Below are 26,169 nucleotides of genomic sequence, written 5' to 3' on the forward strand. Positions count from 1 at the left end.
ATTTATCCAGAAAGTGAGATATGTGGGATATTTGCACAATAATATTATATACTGTGGTGTAACAATTATTGTGTATGTATGTAGTGCATTATTCATTGAACTTAATTCATCTCTTTTGTTTTAGAGCATCAGCAGAAATCCCCAAATCTGAGCCAATCAACACAAAACCTTCATTCAAATTAAGTCATTTGAAAGAAGCCAGCCTTTCGAATTTGGCTCAGCTGTGAGTTATAAAGTTTGGTTGAGCTTTTCTCAGGAGATTTACTTTGAAGAGCTCATATTTGTAAAAACAAAACAAAAAAAACACTTTTATTTCTGTTTATTAGATTTATAGCACAGATGAACTGAGCCTCCATTAATAAACCATCTAATAATGAAAGACTCTGTTGGGGTGGGGGGGAGAAGGGGGCTTGGTTTGCTGCGTGGGATCATTAGACATGCACACACACACACACACACACACACACACACACACACACACACACACACACACACACACACACACACACACACACACACTGGGAGAGGAGAGACAGAGGGAGAAGCCAGAAGAAAGGCAGCAGCAGAGGAGACAGACGAGGAGAGGTGACGGCTGACACACCATCGACACCCAGAGAGAAAAATGCCCAGTTTTGCAGGAACCTGGAAAATGAAAAGCAGCGAGAATTTCGACGAGTTGCTCAAAGCCCTGGGTGAGAACATTCTGAAGGTCTGAGTGGGTTGGAGCGTTGAGTTGAAGGTGTGCACGTTTATCCACTGGAGCTGTCAGGGGTTCGCGTTCTGTGCTGCAGGAAACAAGGTCTGATATGGACGCAGTAAAGTGGACCGACGAAGTACAGGATGGGTTCAACGATGTTACATAGTTCAGCTTTTCACTGCAATAAGTTAGAAACTGTTTAAATGTGTTACATCTGATTGCAGGCATTCAGGCTTTCGTTTAAATGCACGGGCTAATATTTCCAGAGGAGACACGTTTAAGTTGTGAATGGGAGTAAAACTGGTTTGATTTCACATGCTGAGACAGTAATCCTGGCTTGTGATCCGCTCCAGGCACTGATGCTGCGTTTTGAACGATGGACAAGCTGAACTTCCTCTCATCTAATTGTTTGTACGATAACTGCGGGTTTATAAGAGCTTTTACCCTCAGGAGGAGAGAACCTAACAAAGCAAATGGCGCCAGCATTCCTCCCTTTCATCGCCTTGTCACTGCATCCCATATTTAAAACATCTGCTGATACCAATCCCCGCTGCAGCAGCTGGGCGATTCCCATTTTCATTTTAAATCTTTTTGGTTTGACAGCTAAAAACAGATTTTTATGTACTGAGGTATAACTTCTTGAATTAGATACATCCTCCACTGCTTCAGGCAAGAAGCTGAGATTGATTTGCCTGCAGGACAGGGAGATGTGAGAGGAAAGCAGGTGGAATTCCTCACATCGTAGCAGGACGCACTCGGGAGCTAACAGGCGCTAACAGGTAGATCTCTGTGTCCTCAGGTGTCAACGCCATGCTGAGGAGGGTTGCAGTGGCGGCTGCATCCAAGCCCCACGTGGAGATCAGACAGAATGGCGAGCAATTCTACATCAAGACCTCCACCACGGTCCGCACCACAGAGATCAACTTCCTCATCGGTGAGGAGTTTAATGAGGAGACGGTGGATGGCAGGAAGTGTAAGGTAAGTTAATTCACCTGTCATACACACACACAGTGTAATATTACCTCGAATCAATCCCTGTACAAAACAAATAAAACAGGAAAAAAAATAGAAATACTGTATTGTTTGAGCCCAATTCAAAGAAATTCCAAGTGGTTGTTGACAAAAATGGCAGGAGACGGCTCTGACCTTTGACCCCCTTTTTCAGTTAACTATTAAGCCCCAGTGGACATTTGTGCCACATTTGAAGACATTTCTTCAAAGAACAACCTGAAAACAGAATGCAGGAGCACCACTGTCGCTGAAAAGAAAAGATGGAATAATAGAAAAAAGAAACCCTGCCATAACAGGCTACCCTGAATTACTGCAAACGTGTTAACGAACCTACAAACTGCAGCGCTTGGACATCAGCGGTGACGGGAACCCTGATGTGATGCTGCAAAGACGGATGGCAGCCAGAGATAACGGCACGCTGATCTCTCGCTCACGTCACTTTGTTTTACTGCTGACACCCTCACAGGCGGGCGAAAGTGAGGAGATAAATATAAAAGTCATTAAAGTGCTGTACCTCTGCAGAGCCTGGCCACTTGGGAACAAGAAAACAAGATTTACTGCAGACAGACTCTGGTGAGCGGGAACGGCCCGAAGACCTTCTGGACGCGAGAACTCAGAGGGGAGGAACTCGTACTGGTCAGTAGTTTCTCAACTTCAGTAGATCAAGAATAATGGTGACTAGGCATAAACAAGAAAGATGTCTCCATTAAAGCACAGATTTTTTTTTTCCCTGAGAGAATTAACAGGTCATCATCTTGCCGCTCCTGAACCACTCAAACCTTTTGCCCCCATCTTTGTTTTATTTGAATTGCTGCTCCCCAAATGTTCATTTCCCATCATCCTGACCATGAGTCAGCCCACGATGGCTCTCAATCTGCTCCAACATCCACAAACAGATGTTGGGGTGTCTCCCACCAGGGGATGAGGTGTTAAGCCTGAACACGGTCCAGCTTTCAGTAAGAAAACAAGGGATGTGTCACACAAGGCCTCAGGAAGTCGCTGCTCCGGCACACGACCCTCCGTGGAATTTCGGAGCTGAGCTGAACAATCATCCAGGAGAAAATGGCAGCCAGGGATGATACCAGTTCATGTCCATGTCTGCTGGAGGGACGCTCGGGGTTTCTCACCGTGCAGCAATTCTGCGATAGTCAAGATATAGCAGGACAATTAATTTACATCACAAAAAGTGAAGACAAAAAAAAAGAAACCACTTACAAGCAAAAAGCAGGAATCAGGTAAATCCATTTTACTCTCGTCTAAGAATCTGACACCTTCGATGAGACTAAGTGTAACTAGAATGTGCCTACATCCACCACAGCCACCTCAACCAGACCACCGGCAGAAACAAACTAGGTGAAAGGAATCGTCCCCGGGTTGAATGTTCCCCTCCTGGGCTCAGACAGCAGTTTCTTCCAGTACCTGGCCCACTGTACTGCAGTATTGATATTTTGTTCCACTTCTATACATGTGACCAAGCGGCTGCATTCCACATCCTGATCTCACATCCATCAGAAACTCTTGATGTCTCTCATACATCACCGAGACAGATGCGATGGTCCAGATGGTCCGCAAAGCCGAGTCCAGCTGGGACACCGTGGAGATCTTGTCTGTACTGGCTGTGATTAACCTCAGAGGGCAGGCAATCAAGAGAACTTTAGAGGGAAGCTGTAATTTGGGTGGGAAAGAGAAGTTGGACAGAAGGAAATCTGGTCTTCTTCAAGATGAGGGTGTGGACGTGTGTCCGTGCAGAGCAATGGGCTGTAATCTGATAGGCATTTGGGGTTGAATCTTCTAAAATGATGAGGAGGGAGAGGTCAGACATTCCCTGCTGAGCTCACAGTTCAGCTCGGTTTAATTGCTGCAAAGTGTCAATGGATCTGATTGAAGCAATTTAGACAGCGAAGGACTCGTGTAATGTATGACGTCTAGTCGAATCAAGTCTCCTGTCAAGCTAGAGACTCATTGTGAGCAATGTTAGTCCCGAGTCTTCCACGAGAAGCCGGCGAAGGTCAAGAGAAGGCGGCGAGGGTCAAGTGGATGTAGCCACAGCTGAAGCTTTGGCTGTTACATCCTGCTGTTGAAGGATGACCATATTTGGGGCGAGAGGGTGGAGTGTGCAGGCCACTTGTCAATCATAAGGTGCCTTATCACCGCTTTTAAGTTGACATAGATCCATATTTTACAAGATGCACATCATGCTGTATGAAAAAAAGAAGTTACCCAGGTGAGGCGCCATTTTCTTCCCTGTACAGTCTGAGCAGTAGAGTCACCCCCTGCTGGCCACTGGAAAGTTGAAGGTTTAGGAGCACTTTGTTAAAATGGTTCCAGTTGGTTTGCTCTCTACTGCGCCTGCTCTGTCGTACAAATCAAGCCAACAAGCTGCATTGGCTGAGGAGCTGCTGAGGTCACAGATGTTGTACTAATTTGTCCAACATTTAGTGCTGGAAGATTTAAACTTCTTGGCCATTTGTCTTCTCCCTGTTATTTTCCCTTTTGTTTTGTTTTTTACATCTGAACTAATGCAGCACTCAGACAGGCCCTGTGGGTTTTGGTTTGTTTCCTGTAATTGAGTCGCACTCTGCTGCCATGGAACCGCACCAGGGTTGACTTGGTAATGGACTGAGATGGTCTCAGACTGCTTATTGTGGTCAGGACCAGAGTACAATTACTGCTTTCACAAACGGACCCCACTGCTGTGTGGCTGACACAGACTAACTGCTGGTTGTAAGAGCGACCCCAGGCACCTGAGGCTACGGCTTTTAAGTCATTAGTCCCAGTGTCAAGTGTTCAGAGGCGGTAGGTGATGAATACACAGTAGCAGCTGGGCTGTGTGAGAGTGGAGCTGCTTGCTCTCCTCTCTGAGTACAAGCACGGAGCAGCAGATGAGGGAAGGAGGCTCCAGGACTCGCTGGATGGATGCAAGGCTTAATGAAGTCGAGGTGAGGTGGGTTTCAACACTGAGACGGAAGACAAGATAACTGCAACCAGCATGTGGAGCGTTGCTGCCGAAAATAGGAAGTTGGTGGTGGACAAATGTGTCCTTGCAAGAAATCTCTAAATACTTCCAGCTGAAGCCATGAAGGAGTGACTGAGGAGCTGGCCGCACCCTCCCAGCGGCCAAGTGACGGGGTGGCCGGAGGAGCGGTTCTCTTGAGGGCTCTAATTGGCCTTATTGATCTCGCTGTTGAACAACGCAAACCTCCTCATAATGTCTCCCTCGGCCAGATGGAGTTGCTCCATGTTTCACCGCCCTGGCCCGCTTTCACGTTCAGCTGCGTCGCACGGCGCGATAATGACGCAGTCGGTCATAATGCACGCCCCTGCGACTCCCACAAATATTAGGAGCCGAACACACCCACCTTAATCCCGCGGTTTTTGAAGGTTCGTCTGTCTGCAGCAGGAAGCTGTCACATTCCTTCATGAGCAGTGTCAAAGTGAGAGGATCTTGCTTTGGGGGAGTTGAGGAGGACAGGAAGCGCTCGTCTGCTGAGGGAGGTTAGGGAGCGTGGGTGTGCTGTTTGACTTAAATCTGCACACATCGAGCACGTGTCTGGTTATCTAACAGGAACACAACAGGCTGAAAGATCATGCTATGTAAAATGTAATCAGATGACTTGTTCTCAATCTTCTTCCAGACCTTCGGGGCGGATGACGTAGTGTGCACACGTGTCTACGTACGAGCGTAGCAGACGTCCCTCCCACTCCAACCTGCTGCAACCAGCAGTTACACAGACAGACACACGTCTGTCAACTAGTCCCATTGTTTTGTATCATCACGAACCACAGTTTCCCCTGGTATAACTTCTTTTTCTTCTTGTATATAATGTTTTTAGTATTGGACATTAAACAATCACAGTACCGGATGTTGTTGTCTTTCTTTATGCAGACCAGAACCATTAAAATGATGTTTTTTTTTCCCCCCCAGTTAGACTCTATTCGCCCTTGTGTCTAATGACCAAAATGTTTGAAATTGTCTCAGTTTGGAGAGAGAACACGATGAGCGTCAGCCGCAACATCAGGCTGCTGAGCAGCTGCCCATCTCAAAGTCCACTCAAAGGATTTGTACCACTGAGACTCAGATTGTTTCTATCAGTCCGACATCATCAACAGTTGTCACGCCGTTCCCTTCACGCTGAAACTTCGAGCGAGCTGCAACATGGAGGACCTGCTGCTCACAACTCGTTTCAGTGATGCATCGATTGTGACAATGGGCGCTTACATTGACACCGAGGTTCAAATGGGTCTTTGGTGGGTTTGGTTTTAGCAGCACTGCTGGGGTTTCTGATTTTGTTAACGTGCTTATTTATTTTCAAGTAGGGGTGGGAACAAATATTTATATTGCAATATATTCCGATACCTTTTTATAATATTCCAGCTCTTAACATTGATTTTCTTTCATATATTCATATTTTAGACAGATTGTAAATACGACTTCCACACTTTGGCTCCGGTGGGTGTCACAGAACTACATTTCTTCAATAGTGAGTGCTGCAGTCATGGAGGAGGCCAGTCAGACGTCAACGTGGCAGGGAAACTTCAAAACACCTGCCAACTTTGAAGCAGATGCTTGGAGGAACTTTGGCCTCCAAATCAAGAGGGAAAGAAAAACAAACAAGTGGGACGAAGAAACTTCAGTTCGCAAACCTCCTTTGTCTCGCTACCGTTAGCTATTCAGGCCTGGTAAGATGCCATTCCTGTTCCCGTAGAACAGAAGTGTCCAGACTGGTCCAGTAAAGGGCCGTGTGGCTGCAGGTTTTCATTCCAACCAAACAAAAGCAACTAAGCTGCGTCCACACAGCCCATTTGTTGGACCAGGTGTTGCTTTTGCTTAGCTGGAACACAAAGCTGCAGCCACAGGTCCTTTACTGGACCAGTCTGGACACCCCTGCTGTAGAATATCAAGATACCATGACACTCAGGTGTCATGAACCAAGGACGGTGAGGTCCTTGCTAGTGCCCGCCCCTCATGTAGAGGAACCTTTACTGCAAGACTCTACAATCCTGAAGGTCTCAGTCAGTATTCCCAATAATCACTCCTAACACTTAGAAGACACCTCAGGTAGCACCTGGAAAACAAGAGCTCGTCTGAGTCGATTCCTGACGTGACCATTTTCCACTCCACGTGTTTGGAACTAGCCACATATGAAGGAATGAAAACACCCGACTTTGTCTATTGAAAAGATTTCTTTAATGCCAAACACAATACTAACACTCATGTACAACATCATAAAAGTTCAGAGACATCTAAACGAGGTATAAACCAGGTCTGTATGTACAATCAGCTCCCCGGACGTCCTCTGCTGTTCCATATTAAACATTGTGAATATAAAAATAAAAACCATAGTAACAAACGGTTCCAAGATAGTCTGAAACTGGTTCTGAAAATTTTGGCGTGTTTATGTGCGTCTTTTCGTAAAAATCTATGAATGACGTGACCGTGTTCCTACAGTGAGAATTTAGGGCTTTACATCGATTTGCAACATTACATACACTTTACAGCATTTGGTGTGACGCGTCTCCTCAGATCAGAAACCAATAAAAGCCTTTCAATGGCTCCTGGTCATTCAACATTACCTACAGTATCTACAAATACTTTTAAATTAAACTAGAGGGGAAAGGGCGATGAGAAAGCCTCAGTGTATATCCCTCGTTTCAGGGAGTTCAACATTCACATTTGTATTTCAACAAGAAATACAAACAGACAGCTTTGATTAACTGCACTGAGAGGAATTATTGCTCGCTTGTTTTGACCCTGTACACAAATCACACAACTGACATTCACGTGAAGACAAATGCATCGACAATGGGAATCAAAACAAACTAATCAACGTGCAGTTTTCACAGGTGTCAAACAGAATCGGACCATTTGGTTCATTTATAACGTTAACGGTACTTCAATACTTCTGAAGCTGGACATCTGCTGCTGCTGCTTTCAAGAGCAGAAACTGCTGCTCGGCTACATTCAATCACGTTAAAACAGCGAGGCCATGGCAAAGAGTGGAGGTTTAAAAGCTCGGGGAGAATAAGACGGTTCTGTCTGGAAACAACATATAGAAAATTCTTCTACTACATGAGAACATGAAACATGCTCCAGAAACAAAAAGGTCTGAAATTAACAACCTTTGGTAAAAAAAACAAAACACAAAAACCCCTTAAAATCTTGCATTTACTTAATACATTTCTCTGCAACCTTAAGCTAAATATTGATACTAAGTGTAAATGCACGCTACACATCCATGACATTTGATTAAAAAACAAAACAAAACAAAAAAAAACAAAAACAAACCTCTAGTTATAAACAACATATATACACAATGTGTTTGGGCATAACTTACTGTCCACGATGCACTCTGCTGACAGTGCTCTGACGCGTCTTCCCAGCAGGTACATGTTGAATTTACAGTGCTTTATTGCACCTTTACCATCAGAAAGGAAAACATTCACAGGCTACAGACTTTTACAGCTGGAAGCCACATTCAGGTCCAAGTTGTTGCTACCTACAGAGACGAGTATTTTTTTTTTTTTTTTAATTTCCTGTGGCAAAAGGATACGGTCCTCAAAAAGAAGAAGAAGAAAAGACTAACTAGGCCAGTTTTAGGAAATGTTTGACCAGGTGTTTTACTGAAGTGAAACTGTTCCAGATAGACTATGTGTGGAGCGTTTCTTTGTATCATCACCTAAACTTCAGCGGATTTATCCATTATAGCGACCAACACACCTGGAAAACTAATATTTTACACTGAGTGTACGTTGCAGTGTAAAGTTATGGCAGAGTTCCTGAACAGATTTCGCCTACATTTGCAAAAACGTCAAAGTGAATCCAGGACGGACCCAAACTTGGCAAATCAATCCAAATACCAGCAGGCTGGAGAGATGGGCGTGCGGCGGCGGCCCTGACAGTCTGGTGAGGACTTGAGCTACAGTGTTCTGTACTTCACTCGGTACTTGTTAACGTTGAGATAATGGAGGACCTCGGGGCTGAGAGTGGTGGTGCATGACATCAGGTCTTCTTGCTCATCTCCCATCAGCCACTTGTGGCTGTCAGCGGCCATGTCGCTTGTCACATGCTCCTCGGCCCAGGAGTCCAGCCAGGCCTGAAAGCGTCGGTGCAGGCGTCTGTGGACCCGTTGGTGGGACTGGGGGAGACATGGATCGCAAACATGCAGTTCAGCTACAACACCACCACAACAAAAACTATGAGGTCTCACTTTCAGCTGGATGTCTTTCCTGCTTTGCTATCAGACATGTTGCTGCTGTCCAGAGACAAATGGATATGAAGATCCATGAAGAAGAAAGTGTGAACGGCTGGCCAATCACGTGAGTTAAAGCTAGCCCAGGTTAGAGCTGAGTGCATAGATACACAAATGACAAGCAACAGCAGCAAATCGTAACTTTCATTTCCATGTCAAATCCTGAGGAGAAAAATCGCAATTCACACTTCAGCATGAATCACGCAGCTCAGGGCTGTAGTTGTGACGGATTCTCTAAAACGGACTCATCATTCAGTCCCCTCAAATAACAGAATAATCATGAATTCGATTTAAAGACAGCATGTCAACTTACTGTCACACATGATTATTTTCTGATCATCCCCAGAGAAGACAAGACGACCATTCTCTCCTCTGCTGCCCTGGAGCTGAAACCCCCAGAGACCAGCTGACTGCTTTGTTAGCTTAGCACAATGACTGGTACTGGATGGGAAACGCTAGCATGCCTCTGTCTAAAGTCATCAAATTCATTTTCCTCCCAATAAATCTTTATTTGCATTGATAAAACAAAGGCTGTGTATAACATTCATTATGAAATAAATACTTCAAGACAACTCTTCGTACTAAATACAATACCATCAAGTAGTGATGGCTACTGCTGATCATGGCTGAATTTGTAAGAGGATGAGGAGGCAAACACCAGGACAAAGATCCGGATCTATTTGATTACTTTTGACAATAGGTATGCTAACACTTACCATCCAATACAAGTCATTGTGCTAAGCTAACGTAGCAGTCAGCTGGTGTCTTGGGGTTTCAGCTCAATTTTCTAGTCAGGCTCTGGGTGGACGGACAAATAAGCAGACGTACCCGAAAGTCAGCGTGCTGATATTCTTACCTGATGAGCCCGCGTGAGCGCTGTGTGCCTGTACATGAAGTCTTCTGACTTGCAGACATAAACCATCTTGTAGGAGTTGAGCTTGAACATGCACTCCATCTTTAGCTCGGTCTTGGAGTCCTGCAGCATGTCGGAGGGGCCCTTGCTCATGCGCTCCTGCTGCAGTTGCTCCCATCCTCTCTGGCACTTCCTTATCCGCCTCAGATTCCTGAAAGCCAGAGCAGGCGGAGTCATGAACACTGGCAGACACCAAAAGCAAACACACAACTAACACCAACAAATGACAACTCTGCTTTTTCACTTTTATTTGGGGGTAAACATGGTACAATTTCGTGCTATGTTACATCCTAAAAGAGGTAGACAGACACAATACACACTCTCATAACAAGCTGATTCCAGAACTGTCTGGTCAAATTTGAGAAGACTGTCCCTTTCGAGAAGAATCCTTAAACCCATGCATTGCAACTCACCGAGGAACAGAATTAGATAGGGAATCAAATCATTCGTGAGAAATGTGGATCTATAAGAGCAGCAGAGGCAGCAGTCGTGATACGTCTTTTACAGTGCACTTCCGTTGCACAGCCACATAGTTCAAATCAATCTGCTTGGCACACAACTACTTCTATTAGTGATGATTGATCCCAATTTTGTGCAGCTAAGAAAGATGCAAATGTTCACCCCACCTGAATGAAAGTTTTAAATGTGTACTTACCACTGAGGGTACAGGTGAGCGAGGACTGAAACCGTGAAGCATATTTTTGCATTCAGGGCTCCACTTAAAAGACACGAGAGTGTCTTTCCAGGCCAATTTCAGGTAAAACTGTTAGAAACAAACACTACAGAATTGCTGCCTGATTTGGATTCCAAAATATGAGCTGAGAATACTTGGATGTGCACATACTTTCACCAACAACGTACAGAGTGTTATGATCATGAGATGAAGACCCAACACAACTGGAAAAGAAACGTGTACTGCCACTTTGTGGAGAAGGGTCAAGTGTTTTGACCTCTCGTGCTGCTGACCTCTCATAGATTTGATGAAAGAACAGATGTGGGTGAGCCCAACGATAAATCATAATCAGATACCAGATTTATGCAATGGGTTAAAATAAAGGAAAAACAAAGCAAAACTGTTCTGTGTTTAAAAAGGCCTTTTGAAATGTTTATGATCATGGACAGCCATCTCAAAAGACAAAAACAACAACAACAAAAAATCAAAGACAGGCTTCGTTAAAAAGAGTATTCACAAGCACTCCTCCATGCACAGCTTTAACGCGTCAGGAAAGAAATACACCAACATATCAACGTACAATTTAGACGACCATTTTATTTACAAACCCTACTCCTCTGTACAAGTGTTTCAGATCATGTGCTTGACCAGAGTTTTAAAAAACTTGAGCACAAATCTCTAAAACTGGTGGGAAAAAAAACAAAAAAAAACCAAACAACCCTCAGCCACAACAAAAAGTTGTGACAGGAGTAGACTGTTTCCACTGAAAATCATGACGAACAAAACACTGAGTCAGACTTCAACAAATGGACATTTGAACATTTACAGTTGCAAACAGTGATACGACCTTTGATTTGAATACAATCACAAAGAAAGAGCATGATCAGATAGAAAAGAAAACCAGGTCACTGTCCCCTCTTAACAAAGTCACTCTGGTCCCGTACAGGAGCTTTAGCCTCCGAACTCAGGTCAAAGACATTGTAGAAAAGTGAAATAAAATGACAAAATGTGGGACCCATTTGTTTTGCTTTCAGCTTGTGTATTCAATTTTGTTATTACATTACACAATGAAAAATCATCTCAATTCAGTACAATGAAGAATCAAACCAAACGTCTACTAAAGTGGAAATTCAAAACCACGATCAAGCCAAGACAGTTTTAAAAACTTTTCTATTTATAAATAAAATTCCCATTAAAAAGGAACTGAATTGAATGAATAAATAAATTCCCTTGCTTTTTTTTGTTTGTTTGTTTGTTTTTTAAAAAGAATGACGTGTAAAGTGCAGTCTTCTATGAGAGGCAGAGGTCAGAAACTGAAATATCACATTGACGGCCGATAAGGTTCTTCCCAGACAGGATTGTAACGGTGGAGTCACTCTTGTTAATAAACCTTCTGGAACTCTCCCCGTCTGTCCGGTACCACTAAGGCGGAGCTCTTACGCCCAAAAAGGTGGAGGTTAAGCTGCTGCTTTAGCTCTGAAAATGAGTTGTTTAGCAGCTTGTGTGGCGTGTCAACAGCAGAGAGGCTGCTGATCTGGCTAGAGCCCCGGGACAGAACAGTTAAGTGAGCAGACAAGAGGGAGATATGGCTGGGGCCTCACCTGGGGAGGAACACCGGCTTCTGGGCCAAATGCTCACGCAGCTCTGGGGAGGCCGCATCCGAGTTCAGGTACCTGCCCACATAGTCTGACCACCTCTGTGGAGGACAGAGAACAACATGGTTTTATACAATATTATATAAATATAATTTCCCAGAGATGATCCAGGCAGCTCTGTGGACCAGTTCTAAAAGCTACCGTCATCCCACCCAAACCAAACCAGTGTGTGTGAGTCCAAGTGTCCCTGCACTGGAAAACTAGAACAAACTATTAGCTATAAAAATGGAAAAGGCCTGTAAGATTCTATGGATATAACTGTTCCACCTTTAACAGCCCAGTTATACCTCAGTAGTAGAACGTATTTCTTTCCATTCACTTTTGGACCTGAAAGATAACGGCGATGAATAAATTTAGAACATTAAACTTATTGTTCTGGCTGTGGGCACAAATTTGCAGATGTGGATGAGTTGTGAACACCAAGCTAATTATTCTGGGGCGACTCAGAATGGTTGAAAGGTCTCAGCCTAGTTAACCAAGAATCCAAAGTCAGTTCTTCCTATGGCTTGTTTTGTCCTCACATCTGAACACACATTTAATGTATGCGCTGTACAACACACACAAGTCACATCTGGAACCTGAGAGAGCTCCAGCTCATCTGGCAAAGACCAAAGCAGCTGGTGTTGAATCTCACGACTGATTTATCACTCATGCAACATTTTAGAAAGACCGGCAGCCACAACAGCTGCGGCTGTGTCTGAGCGTTCATACACTCAAGACTATGAACTCTACTTGAATATCGATTGATGGAGTCTTGCCTCTGCTGGTTCGTCCGAATTCTCCTCTTCTGTGTCCAGCAGTTCCACTCCGAGACTCACAGACCCGTGGTTCTTCGTAAAGATCAGCTTGACAAAACACAAGTGAGGAGAGGAAGGTTGATCCAGGCCATCTATTCAAGTGCTCTAATTTGGGCCCATCCAACACTGATATTCATGTATCAGACAACATTCTTTGACAACAAGCCAAAGTACAAAAGTGCTGTCAACAAGTATCAAAATCTAAAGTACTCATAAAACAAAATGGCAACATTTATTTGCAGTCCTATTACATGGAAGTGTGTGTGGGCTTTGAGGTACCTTGAAGCAGTTCTCATCAGACATGAGCTGCTCTGCTTTGCGCTGGTAGGTGCCCTCTGCTGTGGCCCTGGACGCCTGCGTGGAGAGCGTCCCCCCCGTGGCTTTATTGGCACTTTCATTTAGGTACAAGTCCGTCACACGTGTGCACACATCATCGGTGACGAGGTGCTGGAGCTGAGAATCCAAAACCAGTCAACAAAAAGGAGCAAAAAAACAACTGTGCATTTCACTAAATTGCCCACTGTTTTTAAGAAATGAAAGTATTTCATTTCATATGTGGTGAGAGAAATAAATATTGTGCTGCAGAAATACACTCAAAAGGGACAAAGTCCTGCATGTGCTGACCTGCCTGACGATGCTCTGAATGAGTTTGTCCATGGTGAAGGCAACGTAGGCGTGGATAGTAAACATCTCCCTCAAGGAATCCTCGTACTGAGCCGGCTCCATGTTTCCATCCAGGAGATTGCGCACCATTTCCAGAAAGACGGAATAGTAGTCCTCCACGTCAACATCCACTGTGACGAGGAAACAGACAGGAAGCATACTTAGTGAAACTATCTGATCTTAAATCAGAGTTCTTGTGACTTGAGGTGCAATAATAGGCGACACAAGTTTGTCTCATTCATTTTAAAGGTTTAGTACTTACTGGGCTCCTTCATCTTCAGCTGGATTGCTGGATTTTCATTCTTGTCTCTTTTGAGACCCAGTATTTCTCTCTCCCATTCTTTCTCGCGGGTATCCTCCTCAATCTGCTTCTCCGCCTGCCCGTAGATTCGCAGTAAACGTGAACAGAGAATGTGATGAAGACGAAGGAAGATATACCAGTAGTTGTTGACAAGGAACAGGTTATAGGGATCGTCTGTGCCCCGCAACTTCTGAGCTGCTGTGTTGCCAAAGAGGAGTTTGGACTTTGATGGGCTGTTGCCTGGTAGGCCGTTGTGCTTCTTGGGACCATCTTGATCCATCTCCATGTCCTCGATCTCTTCTTCTTCCTCGTCCTCCACATCAGAGAGCTCACCTCGCCGTGCAAACAGGAGATCAGGTACAAAGTGGTGGATGATCTGTTTGATCTTGTACTTGTCTTCTTTCTGGATGCCCACTTGTCTTTTGACGTGGTGGATGATGAGGGCAGCAGCGTCCTCCAGGATCTGGCTGTCATCGTAGCTCAGGTTCATGTGTGGGCCACTGGAAGGCGGCGTGGCAGCTTCCTCTGAGGCTCGCTCCTGGCGCTACAGGACACAAAGATATTTATTAGGCTGCTTTTTCTGTAAGTGACGGAGCTATTCTACAAATAAATCACAGCTCTTCCAAAACGCTTCCTCACCTCATCAAACAGCATCTCGATTTCATTGAGCAAAGTCTTTGAGCGGAACACTTTGCTGTCAATCTGCTTGAAGTTGATGCCTTGGTGGTCGAGTGACTTCAAATAATACTTCTCATTCTGCTCCCGCCAAATTTTGTTGAAGCCTCTCTGGGCTTCTCTCCACTCCTCCTCCTTCATTTTTAATCTGAAAATGAAAATAAGACAGTGTCTCACAGCCACAGAGGTGATTCTCGACAAGACCTATGAAAGCTGAATCTTCACCAACCTCTTGAGCACTATGGGGACGGACACGGCTGGGTTCTTCTTGAGCCCATCAATGATGTCGTGGGCTCTATCTCCATATATCCTCTGGATGGCTTTGCGGTGAATGACCTCTGAGGAGCCGCCCATTGTGTTGTCCAGCTTGAAGCGCAGCTGCTCCTCAGCAGACATGCGGGAAAGCCGCCTCTGCACTGACTCAAGGGCTCGTATCGTGGCGAGGTTGGCCTCCAACACCACATCAAGCTAAAGAGGGCGTAATAACAGAGATACATTTAGTGTTTCAATCAAAGCACTTCTGTCTTAAATATCATTTTCCCGCTGAACACATTAGGCACTCTGGTAGAGAACATTTTGGTGTCTCAGCATTTAACTGCTATGATACCGAATGTCAGTGCCAGTAAAACTGACGGCACGAGGTACTTCGTCTGTCCTCGGTCTGAGTGAAGTACCAACTGAACACAGAGAGAAGACAGACTGACTCGCTGAAATTTTGTAGACGAGGAAATAACTCTACGAGTGCAATCATCTCGTCCAAGAGTTCCTCTGCTAATGTTGCTCCGCGCTTGTGCACGAAAGATGTGACTGTTGGTCTTTCTGATATTTGTCCCGCCCCTCCACCCCAATGATTGCACGACGGGATAAAAACTGACAGCGACGTGTGGTGTGGAGCATTTTGTTTATCAATTTTGTCAAGACTCTCAAGCAGGTTCATCAGCATCAACTGCAGTTGGCGCTGTGACTTTAGGGAATGACTGGAGTGAAGATTCTCACCTCAAAGCGCTCATCCTCGCATCTGTAAATATGCTCCTCATACTGAGTCTTCTTGGAGGTGACAAATGTGGAATCCTCAGACCAAGATGGAAATGACACCCACGTGTCATTCAAAACCTGCAACAGGACGTTGGCTTACTTCACATTTCAATTGAAGATGAAGACTTTGAGCAGCAGAGAGCACTTTGACAGACTCACCTCTCTGCACAGTGGCGTCCTCCCTGTGCATTTAGGCTGCTGGTAGCTCTTTGGCAGTGCTCTGTAGCTGGACCCCAGCCTCTTGCAGGAAGCATAATCAATCTCCATGGCGATGCCCTCCGTTGCACGTTCCTTGGGTAAACTCTCCACGTGGCTCGACTCCCCGTGACTCGACTCCCGGTAACCCAGGAAGTTTTTAAACCAAGTAAAAAGCTCCGGGAATTTTCTGCCAAGATGTGAGACAGAAGTGTGATGATGATGACATTTTTAAATGAAAGAAAGACAAAATGACTGTTGTATAACATAAAACATACACTGGCCATGAGTGACAGCACTACAGCTACGGAGCAATAAATGACAGGTAAGGTTTTGAGGGCCCACACAGAAGTTAGCATCACCCTCTACTGAAGCCCTTGGGTTTGTTTGTTTTTTAATTAGTGTCCAAAATAAGCTCTGTGGTGAACCAAACTTTAGGATTCTGTGTCGTCACAGATCAACTCCCATACGAACACAACGTTCAAGATTTGAAGCGTACGTGTGATGGTATGAGGAACAAAGCTCAGGTCTGGCTATGAACCAACTCTGCGTGACTTCCCCATTATTAGCTTCGTTTAAGGTCTGCAACAACCTCTGTAGTCTCATTTGGCCACTTGTTGGTAAACAGAGTTTCTGAGACACCTGAAGGCTATGGCAGTGTGGTATTTCCTGATGTGATTTATATAGTAGAAACATTTAAAAAAAAAAGTTTTGTGTGAGCCTTATACCAGATATCTAAACGAGCTCATCCAAAACCCATGTCAACTTGGAGATGGGGGAACCTGACATTCAGTGCTAACTGATTTCTGACTCGACTGTATGCGACTGAACTCACCCAAGAAATGGGATGACTAACTGAACCAGCTCTGCCCGTGAGATCACCTCCTGGTTGAAGATGTGTAAACACCGCAGGAAGTTGTCATACGCCTCAGAGCTCCTGAGGGCCTTCTTCACCTGTGGAATACAAAAACATCATATATTTAACAGGTTTTCCTTTAGGAGGGTCCCATTCGTCTTCATCTGATGAACACAGGACAGTGAATACTATTGACGAACACTCCTGACCTTCTCGAAGAACATGGTTTCAGTGCTGGTGCTGTGCTTGCTGACTTCCGTCATGCCGTGGTCCTTCCCCAATATCTTGGGTTTTTTCTGTCAAGGGTAAAAGAGATTTAACAAAATATAAAAATGTTTGACATTGCAATTAAAAAAAAAAAAAAGACACATTACACTACACTGTCCAAAAGCATTGAGATTGAAAATCTGCTCCCTCGTACTAATGATAAGTTTAAGTTTTTCTTCTCTGTCGATCATAGCAGACAGAAACATATCAATGGCGTCAGCTAGAGATAAGGGAGGAGTAGAGTAGTCTGTACCTTGACAGGGGGCGTGATTCCCACTGCTGCAGGTCTCTTGATTGGCAGCCCGTTCTGGCTCAGCCTCTGTTTGTTGTTGAGGAGGGGTCTTTTCACTGTGCCCCCGTGATCATTACGCACTGAATCTGCCCTGTCTGGTGCAGTCTTGCTCAGCAGCTGAGGAGAGAATCACACCTCATCTCATCCAACACGCCCCAAACCTTTAACAGGAAGCCTCACACAGAAACTGAGCAAATAATGTCAACTGAGCATGGCAGGTCAGGTGACTTAAGGAATGTGTCAAACAGGTGAGCCACATGTTTAGGTGAGAGCTTCAAATATGTTCATTTAAACTTTATTCTCAATGGCTGCTAGCCATTTGCTTTAAACCATAATCAACCATTTGGATGAAACCACCTAACCACCAAATACCAGCCACATTACTGATCATCTTAGAGTTGTGTCAACAAACTCACCACTGAGCTGTTTGCATCAGGTAGAAACTGTCCAAACTCTGAGAGTAAATCCTCCTGGTTCTTGAAGAGCTTGGCCACCTGAGTGTAGACTTCCTGCTCAGTCAGTGCTGGAGTGTAGTTGCCTCCTGCTTCTTTAGCATTTCGCTGCTCCTTCTGAAAAATAGGCATAAAGTAGTGGTGACATCAGAACTGAAGATCTGTTTTAGGTAACAAAATATACATGAAGTTGTGTTTCAAGCTCGGCTCAGACTACGTTTCATTAGTTCGCATCTCCTCACCTGGTATGTGTGCAGGATTTCGAGGAAGGCTTTGTAGATGTCTGGCTGGCCCTGGAAGCGGTTCTTGATCTTGTTGACATAGTTTATAGCGTGGTTAAACTCTACCGGCTGGTTGTTCTGGAGTGGTGGCCCACCAGAAGGCGTGCTGCTCACAGGAGTATGGGACTGAGCTGAAGGCGAGCGTGGTGAGGCGTAGGATGGTATGGATGGGTTGGGCTGGCTGGTGGGGGTGTGGGCCGGGGACTGCATTGGCTTAGGGGATAAAAAGAGATATGTAAACATGTATTAATGCCTGAAATTCATTTTGGTGTGTAAAACAACATGTTAGCAAAAAGACAAAGATACCAATTTCTGAAAAGGATTCTCATAAGGCATTCAAAAGTTCTCTGCCAGTCCCTTAATTTAATTAACAAAACAACAAACCAAGATGCTCTACCTTGTTGGTTTTACTTGTCGCAGGTTGGGTGGGGGCGGGTGGGGTGGTAGTGGTAGTGTGTGGGCTCGTCTGAGGCAGACTCTGGTGTTGATGTTGGCTCACAGGTTGGCTGGGTGCTCCACACACAGGGATGTTTTTCACGGAGATACCGTGAGGGGTGATGTAGTGAATCTGGCCAGGCGTGGTCACATTGACCAGATCGTTGGTTTGAACCTCAATCTTGTAACCGGGTGGCAAGAAAGTGTTAAAACCCATAATGAGGTCAGGATGACCCTTGAAGAGTTGGGACACACGGCTGATAACTCCAGGAGTGTCTATGCTGTAATAACAGAGTAAATGTTGTTGAATCAGAACCTGCTCCATCAAATCTGTGTGACACTTTCGAATGGTGGTGGTGGTGGTTACTGCTCTATGTGCAACACGTTATATGTAAAAACAATGATACGTTTTTCATAAATTATCAGGCATAGACCAAAATTGGAACTGACCTCTGTGACTTAAACTCTTTCATAATATCGAGGAAATCATTATAAACTTGTGGCTGATTCCCAAACTGGAGCTTCACTTGATCCAGATAGGACAAGGCATCTTCAACCTACAAAGTTAATGTGTACAAGTTACTGACATCTTTTAGAATTTAAACAGTTCTGATTACCGATACAATTCACTAGCCTCTTTTGTGAATCCATCTTAAGATTCCTATATTTTTCTCACGTTATCTTGGTTTGCTTACCTTCAGACGTTGAAACTGCTGCTGACCTTGAGCTGAGGTCATGGGTGCAGGTGGGTGAATGTGACCTTGGACGACTGCAGGACCCTGTGACTGAACTGCTATGCTGTGTGCATGGGCTCCAACATGAGGTGCAGCACTATTATGGCCAGGCCCACTTGTGCTCTGAGGCATTGTAGGAACCTTTTGAAGAAGACATAAATGCGTACATGTATTTGCATTTTTAACAGACTCATATTCTGGGCAGGATCCACAATTAACAGGCACCAATGCCATAATTGGTAGAATTTCAATTTGATGTGTAGTTCTCAGAAGGCAATCCACCAACTATGAGGTAAATGTTTGAAAAATAATAATAATGTGACAAATTATTTGGTACGATCGCTTCCAAACAAAACTGCTGGAGTGCACGAGATGGCCAGATCAGACCCTGAAAAACAAAAATCCTTTTGCCCTACAGGACTCATCACTCCATCTACACTTTAGAGGCGCAGCAGCACTGTCACAGAACTCTCAAATCCCAAAGAGGTTATTTAAAATTGCAAGGCTTGAATATTTTTTTCCTTTGGCAAAAAAAATACACCTGCCATTATTTTCTTAACCTCTTCCACTCACAGCATATTTTCAGGAAAAAAAACGCCTAAAAAGACAAACCCATAGTAAATGTGTAATTACTACACTTTACTAAAGGTTATATGCATGTTCTTGGTGTCCTTGGACATCTAGGGACTTCAGAGAATGTGTTCCAAGTGTCAGAAGTGTTGTATCTGTCATTAAGCCTGAGTAAATTGGAATAAACCAGAGGAAAAATTACAATTTTTACTCTTGCCAAAATAGTTTATTTTTTGACAGAGGAAAACACTATGCCAGCAATGATTTCATGCACCCAGACACCATTGATTAGCTTCATCCACTCCTTGACCACAAATTTACCAAAGTTGATAGAATATGGGCTAACAGTAAAGCCTACATCAAGGATTTTGTAAGGATACACCCAGGCGAGAACTCAGTTTTCAAATTGTGCCAAAGGGATTATTTTCTACCTCTGATGAAAACTGGCTCCAAATTACAAAATTTTTTAATTTTAGTTGTCTACTACTAACTATTGAAGCTTTTCGCTTTTGTTCAGCTGTCTGCCTTCGTCTGTGGGGCGCTGCGTGTAAAAGACGGCGAGAGCGCATAGTTTGCGCGGGTTTTACGCTCGAAGTTTTACGTAGCTGGGATTTGTAGTTCTTGGAATGGTAGGTGTCGATCGATTCAGTAGCCTCTCCCCTTTCCAAAGACTATAAACACTGCCGTAAAGAAGAAGTCTACGCCACACTATTCAACTTTGATTCCGCAGTGGTCGCAAAACTTAAATGTCCCGATTTCGTACCAAAACAGATAAAAAGGTAACGTTTGCACTAAAACAGACACCCGACCCTGTTTTGTGAGCATTAGAGTCCAACCTTTGATCGAGAATTGAAAGTAAACATTGCCGTCAAATTTCTGTACAGTTTTACATCGCCCAATTACATCCAGCGTTTTTCAGCCCGGCGGCAGGCCGATCGGGCCATAAGGGTTAATTCACCGCAGCATTTTAATAAATCACATAGCCAAGTGAAATACCAACTCCAATAGGACATCAGCTCATCATGAAAGTAGAAGACGCTGTGTTCAGAGCAGAGACTGAGCCTTGCTTGGCATGTATCTACCTCATTATTGTAAACTTTGCCCTCCAAGCATTGAATGAAAGTCTCTGTTTGTCACAATCTGTAAGTGAAAAGAAGTAACTGATTGCGTCATACCTGGTACGCCTGCGGGAGAGAGTACTGGATGCCGGTGGATGGCTGCATGTTGTCTGCGGTGGCGAGGGTCCGGGGCTGGAAGCTCTCTGCGACACCCTGAACTGGGGGATGACGTGGTTGCTGTTGCTGGGACGCAAATACCGGTTCCTGGTCCTCCACACGCCTCTTCATGGTATACACATACTCGAAGGACCTACAGGGGACAGAGACAGTTGGACAGTTAACAATCTGCAGGGTTTTACTCCATCTGTAAACTTCAACAAACTGAGCCATGCACTTCTCTAGCGAGTATGACTGTAAGTGTTTAGGCGGGATTGCCAGGGAGCTGCAAGCCAGTAACACCTTTACAAAGCAACATTGATGCTCAATGTTTTCAACGGAGGAACTTGAGGTAAGTTTTGAAATGGAACATGACAAACGTACAGGGAGAGGCTGATGAAATAACAAGTAGAAAACATGAAACTGAGGTGAAAATGAAGCCCCTGGGGCCAAAAACCCCATCAATACCCGCTAGTATCTGGCTTTTGTCTGCGACGGGGGAGTTTTAACCGCATTTGCTCTCAGGTCAAATAACAATGCAGTAGATGTGGATGTTTATCAGCATTCATGGAAACACAAACCCCAGGTAACTGTGGACATTTGCAGCCTGCCCTGAGCATGATAATAAGATGGGTGCTCTCTAACGTTGCTCAGTCAGCATCAAGTGTGAAATGACAAGCAGAGAAAAACAAAAAAGTGGAGCACCAGATATAGGGTACCAAGTGAAACCCTGTCATTGCCACCCCTGCTGCCTCCTACTCTGCTTGTTTAGAGTGTTTTCCATGCCACAGTGATGCAATTACAAAAACGCCACAAGAACATTTGAACGACTAAAGAAAACAACTGAACACTCTGGGGAAAAAAAAATTTAAATTGCTGGAACCTGACCTTCCCTAAATGGGCCCGCTATCATTCTTTAGCAGAAAGTCTAAGACAGCTGGTTAGGGACTGTCCTTCAACTAATACACACGTCAGAGTGGGGAAACTATTTCATTGCATCTTAAAGAGAGGACCAAGAGAAATAAATAAGCTTTTCAAAATCGAAAACATTTCTATTCGCACAAGTGTTTGTTTAATAAAACATCACATACCCAACCTTCAAAATGGCACCTTTTCAACATTTCAGTGTTTCAACAGAAACTTTGTAGACAGCCTACATGAAATTCTATCATCAATTTTGGTTGCAGGGGCAGATATTTGACAGAAACATGGTACTCTTCAGATGCAACAGCTTGACTAAAACTCTGTGTGTGAGTAGGGACAGTGCCCGCTTCACACTGTGCTCCTGAGAGATGTCAGAGGTGAGAGCTCAGAGGGGAGGATCACCTTTCACACTTCTATTGTGATGTTTAGGGATCTTTAAATTAGCCAGGAACTTTATTTTTGAGTCTTGTATGTCCATGAAAAAGATTTATACTGTCATTTTGGTGGGTATATAAACAAGTAAAATAAAGTAGCACTTCATTAAGAGATCTCTCTCACTCCGTCTCTCTGCACTGCCCCAGGTGACACAGAGTATTGAGAATGTGTTGTTTTTTCCTAGCAAGAGGAAAGGAGTAATGTGTGATTAATATGTTATTCAGTGGCTCAATTATATAACATTCACGCTAGTTTACTGAACAAAATCCAATCTCCCCAAACAGGATTGGGTTTTTTTTTTTATTTGATGTTGATCGCATGATGTTGTGCGACTTTTGTCGTGCAGACAGAGTGGATTCAGGGCAGTAGCCCAGCCATTCAATGACAGGCCAATTCGCAGCCTTGGCCCAACTGTTGCTGTTCACCACTAAGAATGGCATCTTTTGACAGCAGGAAATAAGGTGTGTCAAATAGGAAAAACTAAACAATACCGAAAACAAAGTTGCAGCATGAATATCATAACTTGGTAGTAACACGTATGATATGCATATGTAACTGATACGTCTGTACATTTCAACGCACCTCCACTTTTATGTTTGAGCATTTAAAAAGTACTGAACTTTAACTTTCCATAACATTTCGGTGGGATTGATTTCCTTTGTAATATTTCTTCTTCTTTTAACTGCGCTTTCTGTTTTCCTTATTGCTTTGATGATTTTTCTTAATACAAGTTGTCCTGCATGTGTTTCCATTTTGATAACTGAATTTAAAATCAATAAACATGGATCGCGAAGAAAAAAACAAACCCTACGACAATAATGCTACGATCCCATTACAAGTGTAGAAAAGTGTGCTACCTCAGAAAACAACTAGGTAATTCACTGACATTCATTACGGAAGCTCGCATAATGAGATTTAACTAAGGAGTATATGGCTCTCGGAACAATCGATACATTTTTTCAAGAAAATGTAATTCATAGATGTTCCCTAAGCTAACGTCATAGCGTCTGGCCGGCAGGCAGAGGGCGGCTGCGTTCCAAACAGAGGGTTTCTGCCTAGTTGCTCGCTAGCCTGCGCCACCAGTGTCGGAAACACGGTGGCCGAGCAGCGTACGGTGCCGAGTCCCCGCGATCCTAGGACGCATATTCAGCCTGAAACATGTATTTTTTTTGTCCGAATCGCTAAACGAAAGTAGACGGGAGAAGGACAGCGAACGTATCTGGCTAAAGAGAGAAAAACCTAAAACGTAGCGTTAGCTACCAGTTAACCTTCTACAGGCATGTAGGCGCTGCCTCTCTCGCTCTTCCCCTCCCCCTCCTCGCCAACTGCGAGCACCCTTCCGTTCTCGGAGAGCCGACAGCTTTCGCTCGTTTGATGGCTGACGTTGGCGTTCGTCCTAGGACGAAGTTATGTGGCAAGCAAGCTAACAGTCACCGTCCGATGGGTGATGGTAGTAAAAAAAAAAAATAAAAAAAGAGTATACCGTCGGTGTATCTGGATCGGGTCACATTCTCAGCAAACGGGACTAAAAGAGTATTAGATTAAACATGTTAGCTAACTAACGTTACCCTTGCTGATGTGTGAACGATGTTCAAAGACAGGAATGCCGCAGCTCAACTGACAAGGCGACAACATAGCCAGTTGTTTACATCGTCGCACACCGGTTAAAGCTGCGGTAGAATTGGTTTGATTATTATTATTATTATTTTGCCTATGCAAGTTTCTACGGTCGCGATGAACGCTGGCGCTGGCTAACGTTGCCCATCAAGCTAACGCTAGCTTCCACGTAACATCGAGTAAACATTAAGTTGAGCGAGATGGTTGGCCGAAAAAAAAATCACAATTGTCACGCAGACTACGTCAGTCTGATTTTAACGTCGGTGTCATAAGAAGTCCAGCACGTGTAATTAATAAATTAAAAAAAAGAGAGCTAGCAAGAATGTGCATCTTGACATGTACATCTCGTAGCGTTAGCCTGCCAGCTAAATCATGGTCGCCGCTATTAGCATGATAGCCTCACTCAAACTAGCTTCACTTATTGACGTTACAAGCTTATGCCGCCTTTATCCGAGCCTATCAACAGAAATGCGAAAACACTCATAAATGTCGTATCATACCAAAAGTGGAGCCGATACTCACTACGTGGTCTGCCTGGCAAGGTTATGTAGCGGCTAAATAATGTTAAATGCTACGTTAGCACAACAACCAACCCCCATCCGTACAGGCTATGCTCAGCTAACTAGCTAGTTTAACTTACCTCGCGGGACTGCCACCAGCAACAACGTGACACACCAGTGGCCCAACCAGAAAACCGCTACTCTTGCAACCAGGTGGCTCCTACAAGATGTGAGGATTTGTTGAGTGGTCTCAAGGGGCAATGTCAAAAATTAAATTGTCCGTAGTGGCTGCGTAGCTAACAACAGTGTATGTATGAAGCGGTGTTCCTTGAACATAGAGGCGTGTCGATCATGAGGGCGGCTCGTCTCCTCCCACCCTGAACTCTGATTGGTCAAATCTCCAGAACGAAAACAAATACAGTAAAGGATTTTTTGTTTGGTGGAAGGCGTCTGCACCCCTGAGTGCAGGTCGATCTGCACCCTGGCAGCTTGGTTTGGTACAGGTTTATTATAATAATTCCAGTCAATGTCAATCACTTACACTACCAGTCAAATGTTTGGACACACCATCTCATTAAATGTTTTATTTTTCTTTATTTCATGACTTTTTACATTCAGATTCATAAAACTTTATCACTGTGGGGGCCAATTAAGTGAGCAGAGAGTGGTAAAATTGGTTACACAACAACAACACAACAACATACATAAGGTAAGGAAGTGCAAGGAAGTCTATACGTCCCAGGGTCAGCAGCAGTTGCTTTGTAAAGTGCATGGTAGAAGTAGTGCATTGTAGATTCTCACAGAAGGCATCAAAACTATGAATGAACACATATAGAATTATGTAGTCTACAAGAAAATGTGAAATAACTCAAAACATGATTTATATTTTAGATTCTTTAAAACAGCCACCCTCTGCTTTGACTACTGCTCCTCTCTCTCTTGCCGTTCTCTCCATGAGCTTCATGAGGACATCTCCTGAAATGTTTCTCCAACAGTCTTGAAGGAGTTCCCAGAGATGCCTTCACTCTGCGGTCCATCTGATCCTAAACCACCTGGATTGGGTTCAGGTCAGGTGACTGTGGAGGCCAGGTCATCAGGTGCAGCCCTCCATCACTCTCCTTCTTGGTCAAGTAGCACTCACACAGCCTGGAGGTGTGTTTGAGGAAGAATCAATGATGGTCCAATTAAACCCCAACTGGATGGGATGGCGCATTGCTGCAGGATGCTGTGGTAGCCATGCTGGTTCAGTGCACCTTCAGTTTTGAATAAATCCCCACCAGTGTCACCAACAAAGCCCCCCACACCATCAGACCTCCCCCTCCATGCTTCACGGTGGGAACCATGCATGTAGAGACCAACCGTTCACCTTTTCTATGTCACACAAAGACACGGTGGGTGGAACCAAAGATCTCAAATTTGGACTCATCAGACCAAAGCCCAGATTCCCACTGGTCTGATGTCCATTCCTGGTGTTTCTTGGCCCAAACAAATCTCTTCTGCTTGTTGCTTTTCCTCAGTAGTGGTTTCTTGGCAGCTATTTAACCATCAAGGCCTGGTTGTCACAGTCTCCTCTGAACAGTTGATGCAGAGATGTGTCTGCTACCAGAACTCTGTGTGGCTTTTATCTGGGCTCTAATCTGAGCAGCTGTTAACTTGTGATTTCTGAGGCTGGTGACTCAGATGAACTGATCCTCAGCAGCAGAGGAGACTCTTGGTCTTCGACTGTA

At 44.3% G+C, this 26,169-nt stretch overlaps 2 protein-coding genes across 4 annotated transcripts; one reads left to right on the top strand and one right to left on the bottom strand.

Annotated features, from left to right (window-relative positions):
- The first annotated feature begins 619 nt into the window (after positions 1-619).
- On the top strand, positions 620-5,556 carry LOC147269039 (cellular retinoic acid-binding protein 1). The gene is made up of 4 exons (XM_086227098.1): positions 620-692; positions 1,497-1,675; positions 2,231-2,344; positions 5,344-5,556. Exons 1-4 carry the CDS (start codon positions 623-625, stop codon positions 5,392-5,394), a joined length of 414 nt encoding a protein of 137 aa, XP_086083224.1. The 5' UTR covers positions 620-622; the 3' UTR covers positions 5,395-5,556.
- A 1,325-nt stretch (positions 5,557-6,881) lies between these two features.
- Positions 6,882-24,779, bottom strand: LOC147269040 (paired amphipathic helix protein Sin3a-like). Of its 3 annotated transcripts, none has more exons than XM_086227111.1 (21): positions 24,583-24,779; positions 20,928-21,120; positions 19,144-19,323; positions 18,899-19,005; positions 18,411-18,729; positions 17,975-18,226; positions 17,697-17,849; positions 17,242-17,397; positions 16,931-17,017; positions 16,701-16,819; positions 15,830-16,055; positions 15,632-15,748; positions 14,865-15,103; positions 14,600-14,783; positions 13,922-14,504; positions 13,621-13,790; positions 13,276-13,449; positions 12,958-13,044; positions 12,146-12,240; positions 9,815-10,022; positions 6,882-8,844 (listed from the first exon to the last, which is right to left on the bottom strand). In XM_086227111.1, exons 2-21 carry the CDS (start codon positions 21,096-21,098, stop codon positions 8,626-8,628), a joined length of 3,846 nt encoding a protein of 1,281 aa, XP_086083237.1. In that variant the 5' UTR covers positions 21,099-21,120; positions 24,583-24,779; the 3' UTR covers positions 6,882-8,625. The 3 variants fall into 3 exon arrangements, with proteins under 3 accessions (XP_086083237.1, XP_086083254.1, XP_086083246.1); XM_086227128.1 differs by lacking the exon at positions 24,583-24,779 and adding an exon at positions 24,465-24,542; XM_086227120.1 differs by lacking the exon at positions 24,583-24,779 and adding an exon at positions 23,894-24,094.
- Between the last annotated feature and the right edge of the window lie 1,390 nt (positions 24,780-26,169).

Source organism: Aulostomus chinensis, chromosome 2 (genome assembly GCF_037954235.1).
Source record: "Aulostomus chinensis isolate RoL2024-O1b breed Wild chromosome 2, RoL_Achi_v1.0, whole genome shotgun sequence".
In the NCBI taxonomy this organism is placed as follows: domain Eukaryota; kingdom Metazoa; phylum Chordata; class Actinopteri; order Syngnathiformes; family Aulostomidae; genus Aulostomus; species Aulostomus chinensis.

Bases quoted from the DNA above. Each gene is read 5' to 3' on its own strand.
- LOC147269039 (XM_086227098.1), top strand. From the start codon at position 623: ATGCCCAGTTTTGCAGGAACCTGGAAAATGAAAAGCAGCGAGAATTTC. The intron at 693-1,496 runs GTGAGAACATTC...CTGTGTCCTCAG, and splicing joins CGAGTTGCTCAAAGCCCTGG to GTGTCAACGCCATGCTGAGG. The intron at 1,676-2,230 runs GTAAGTTAATTC...GTACCTCTGCAG, and splicing joins TGGATGGCAGGAAGTGTAAG to AGCCTGGCCACTTGGGAACA.
- LOC147269040 (XM_086227111.1), bottom strand. From the start codon at position 21,098: ATGAAGAGGCGTGTGGAGGACCAGGAACCGGTATTTGCGTCCCAGCAA. The intron at 15,104-15,631 runs GTGAGAATCTTC...CGCCCTCTTTAG, and splicing joins GCGAGGATGAGCGCTTTGAG to CTTGATGTGGTGTTGGAGGC. The intron at 13,045-13,275 runs GTACCTCAAAGC...TGTTTTGTCAAG, and splicing joins CTGATGAGAACTGCTTCAAG to CTGATCTTTACGAAGAACCA.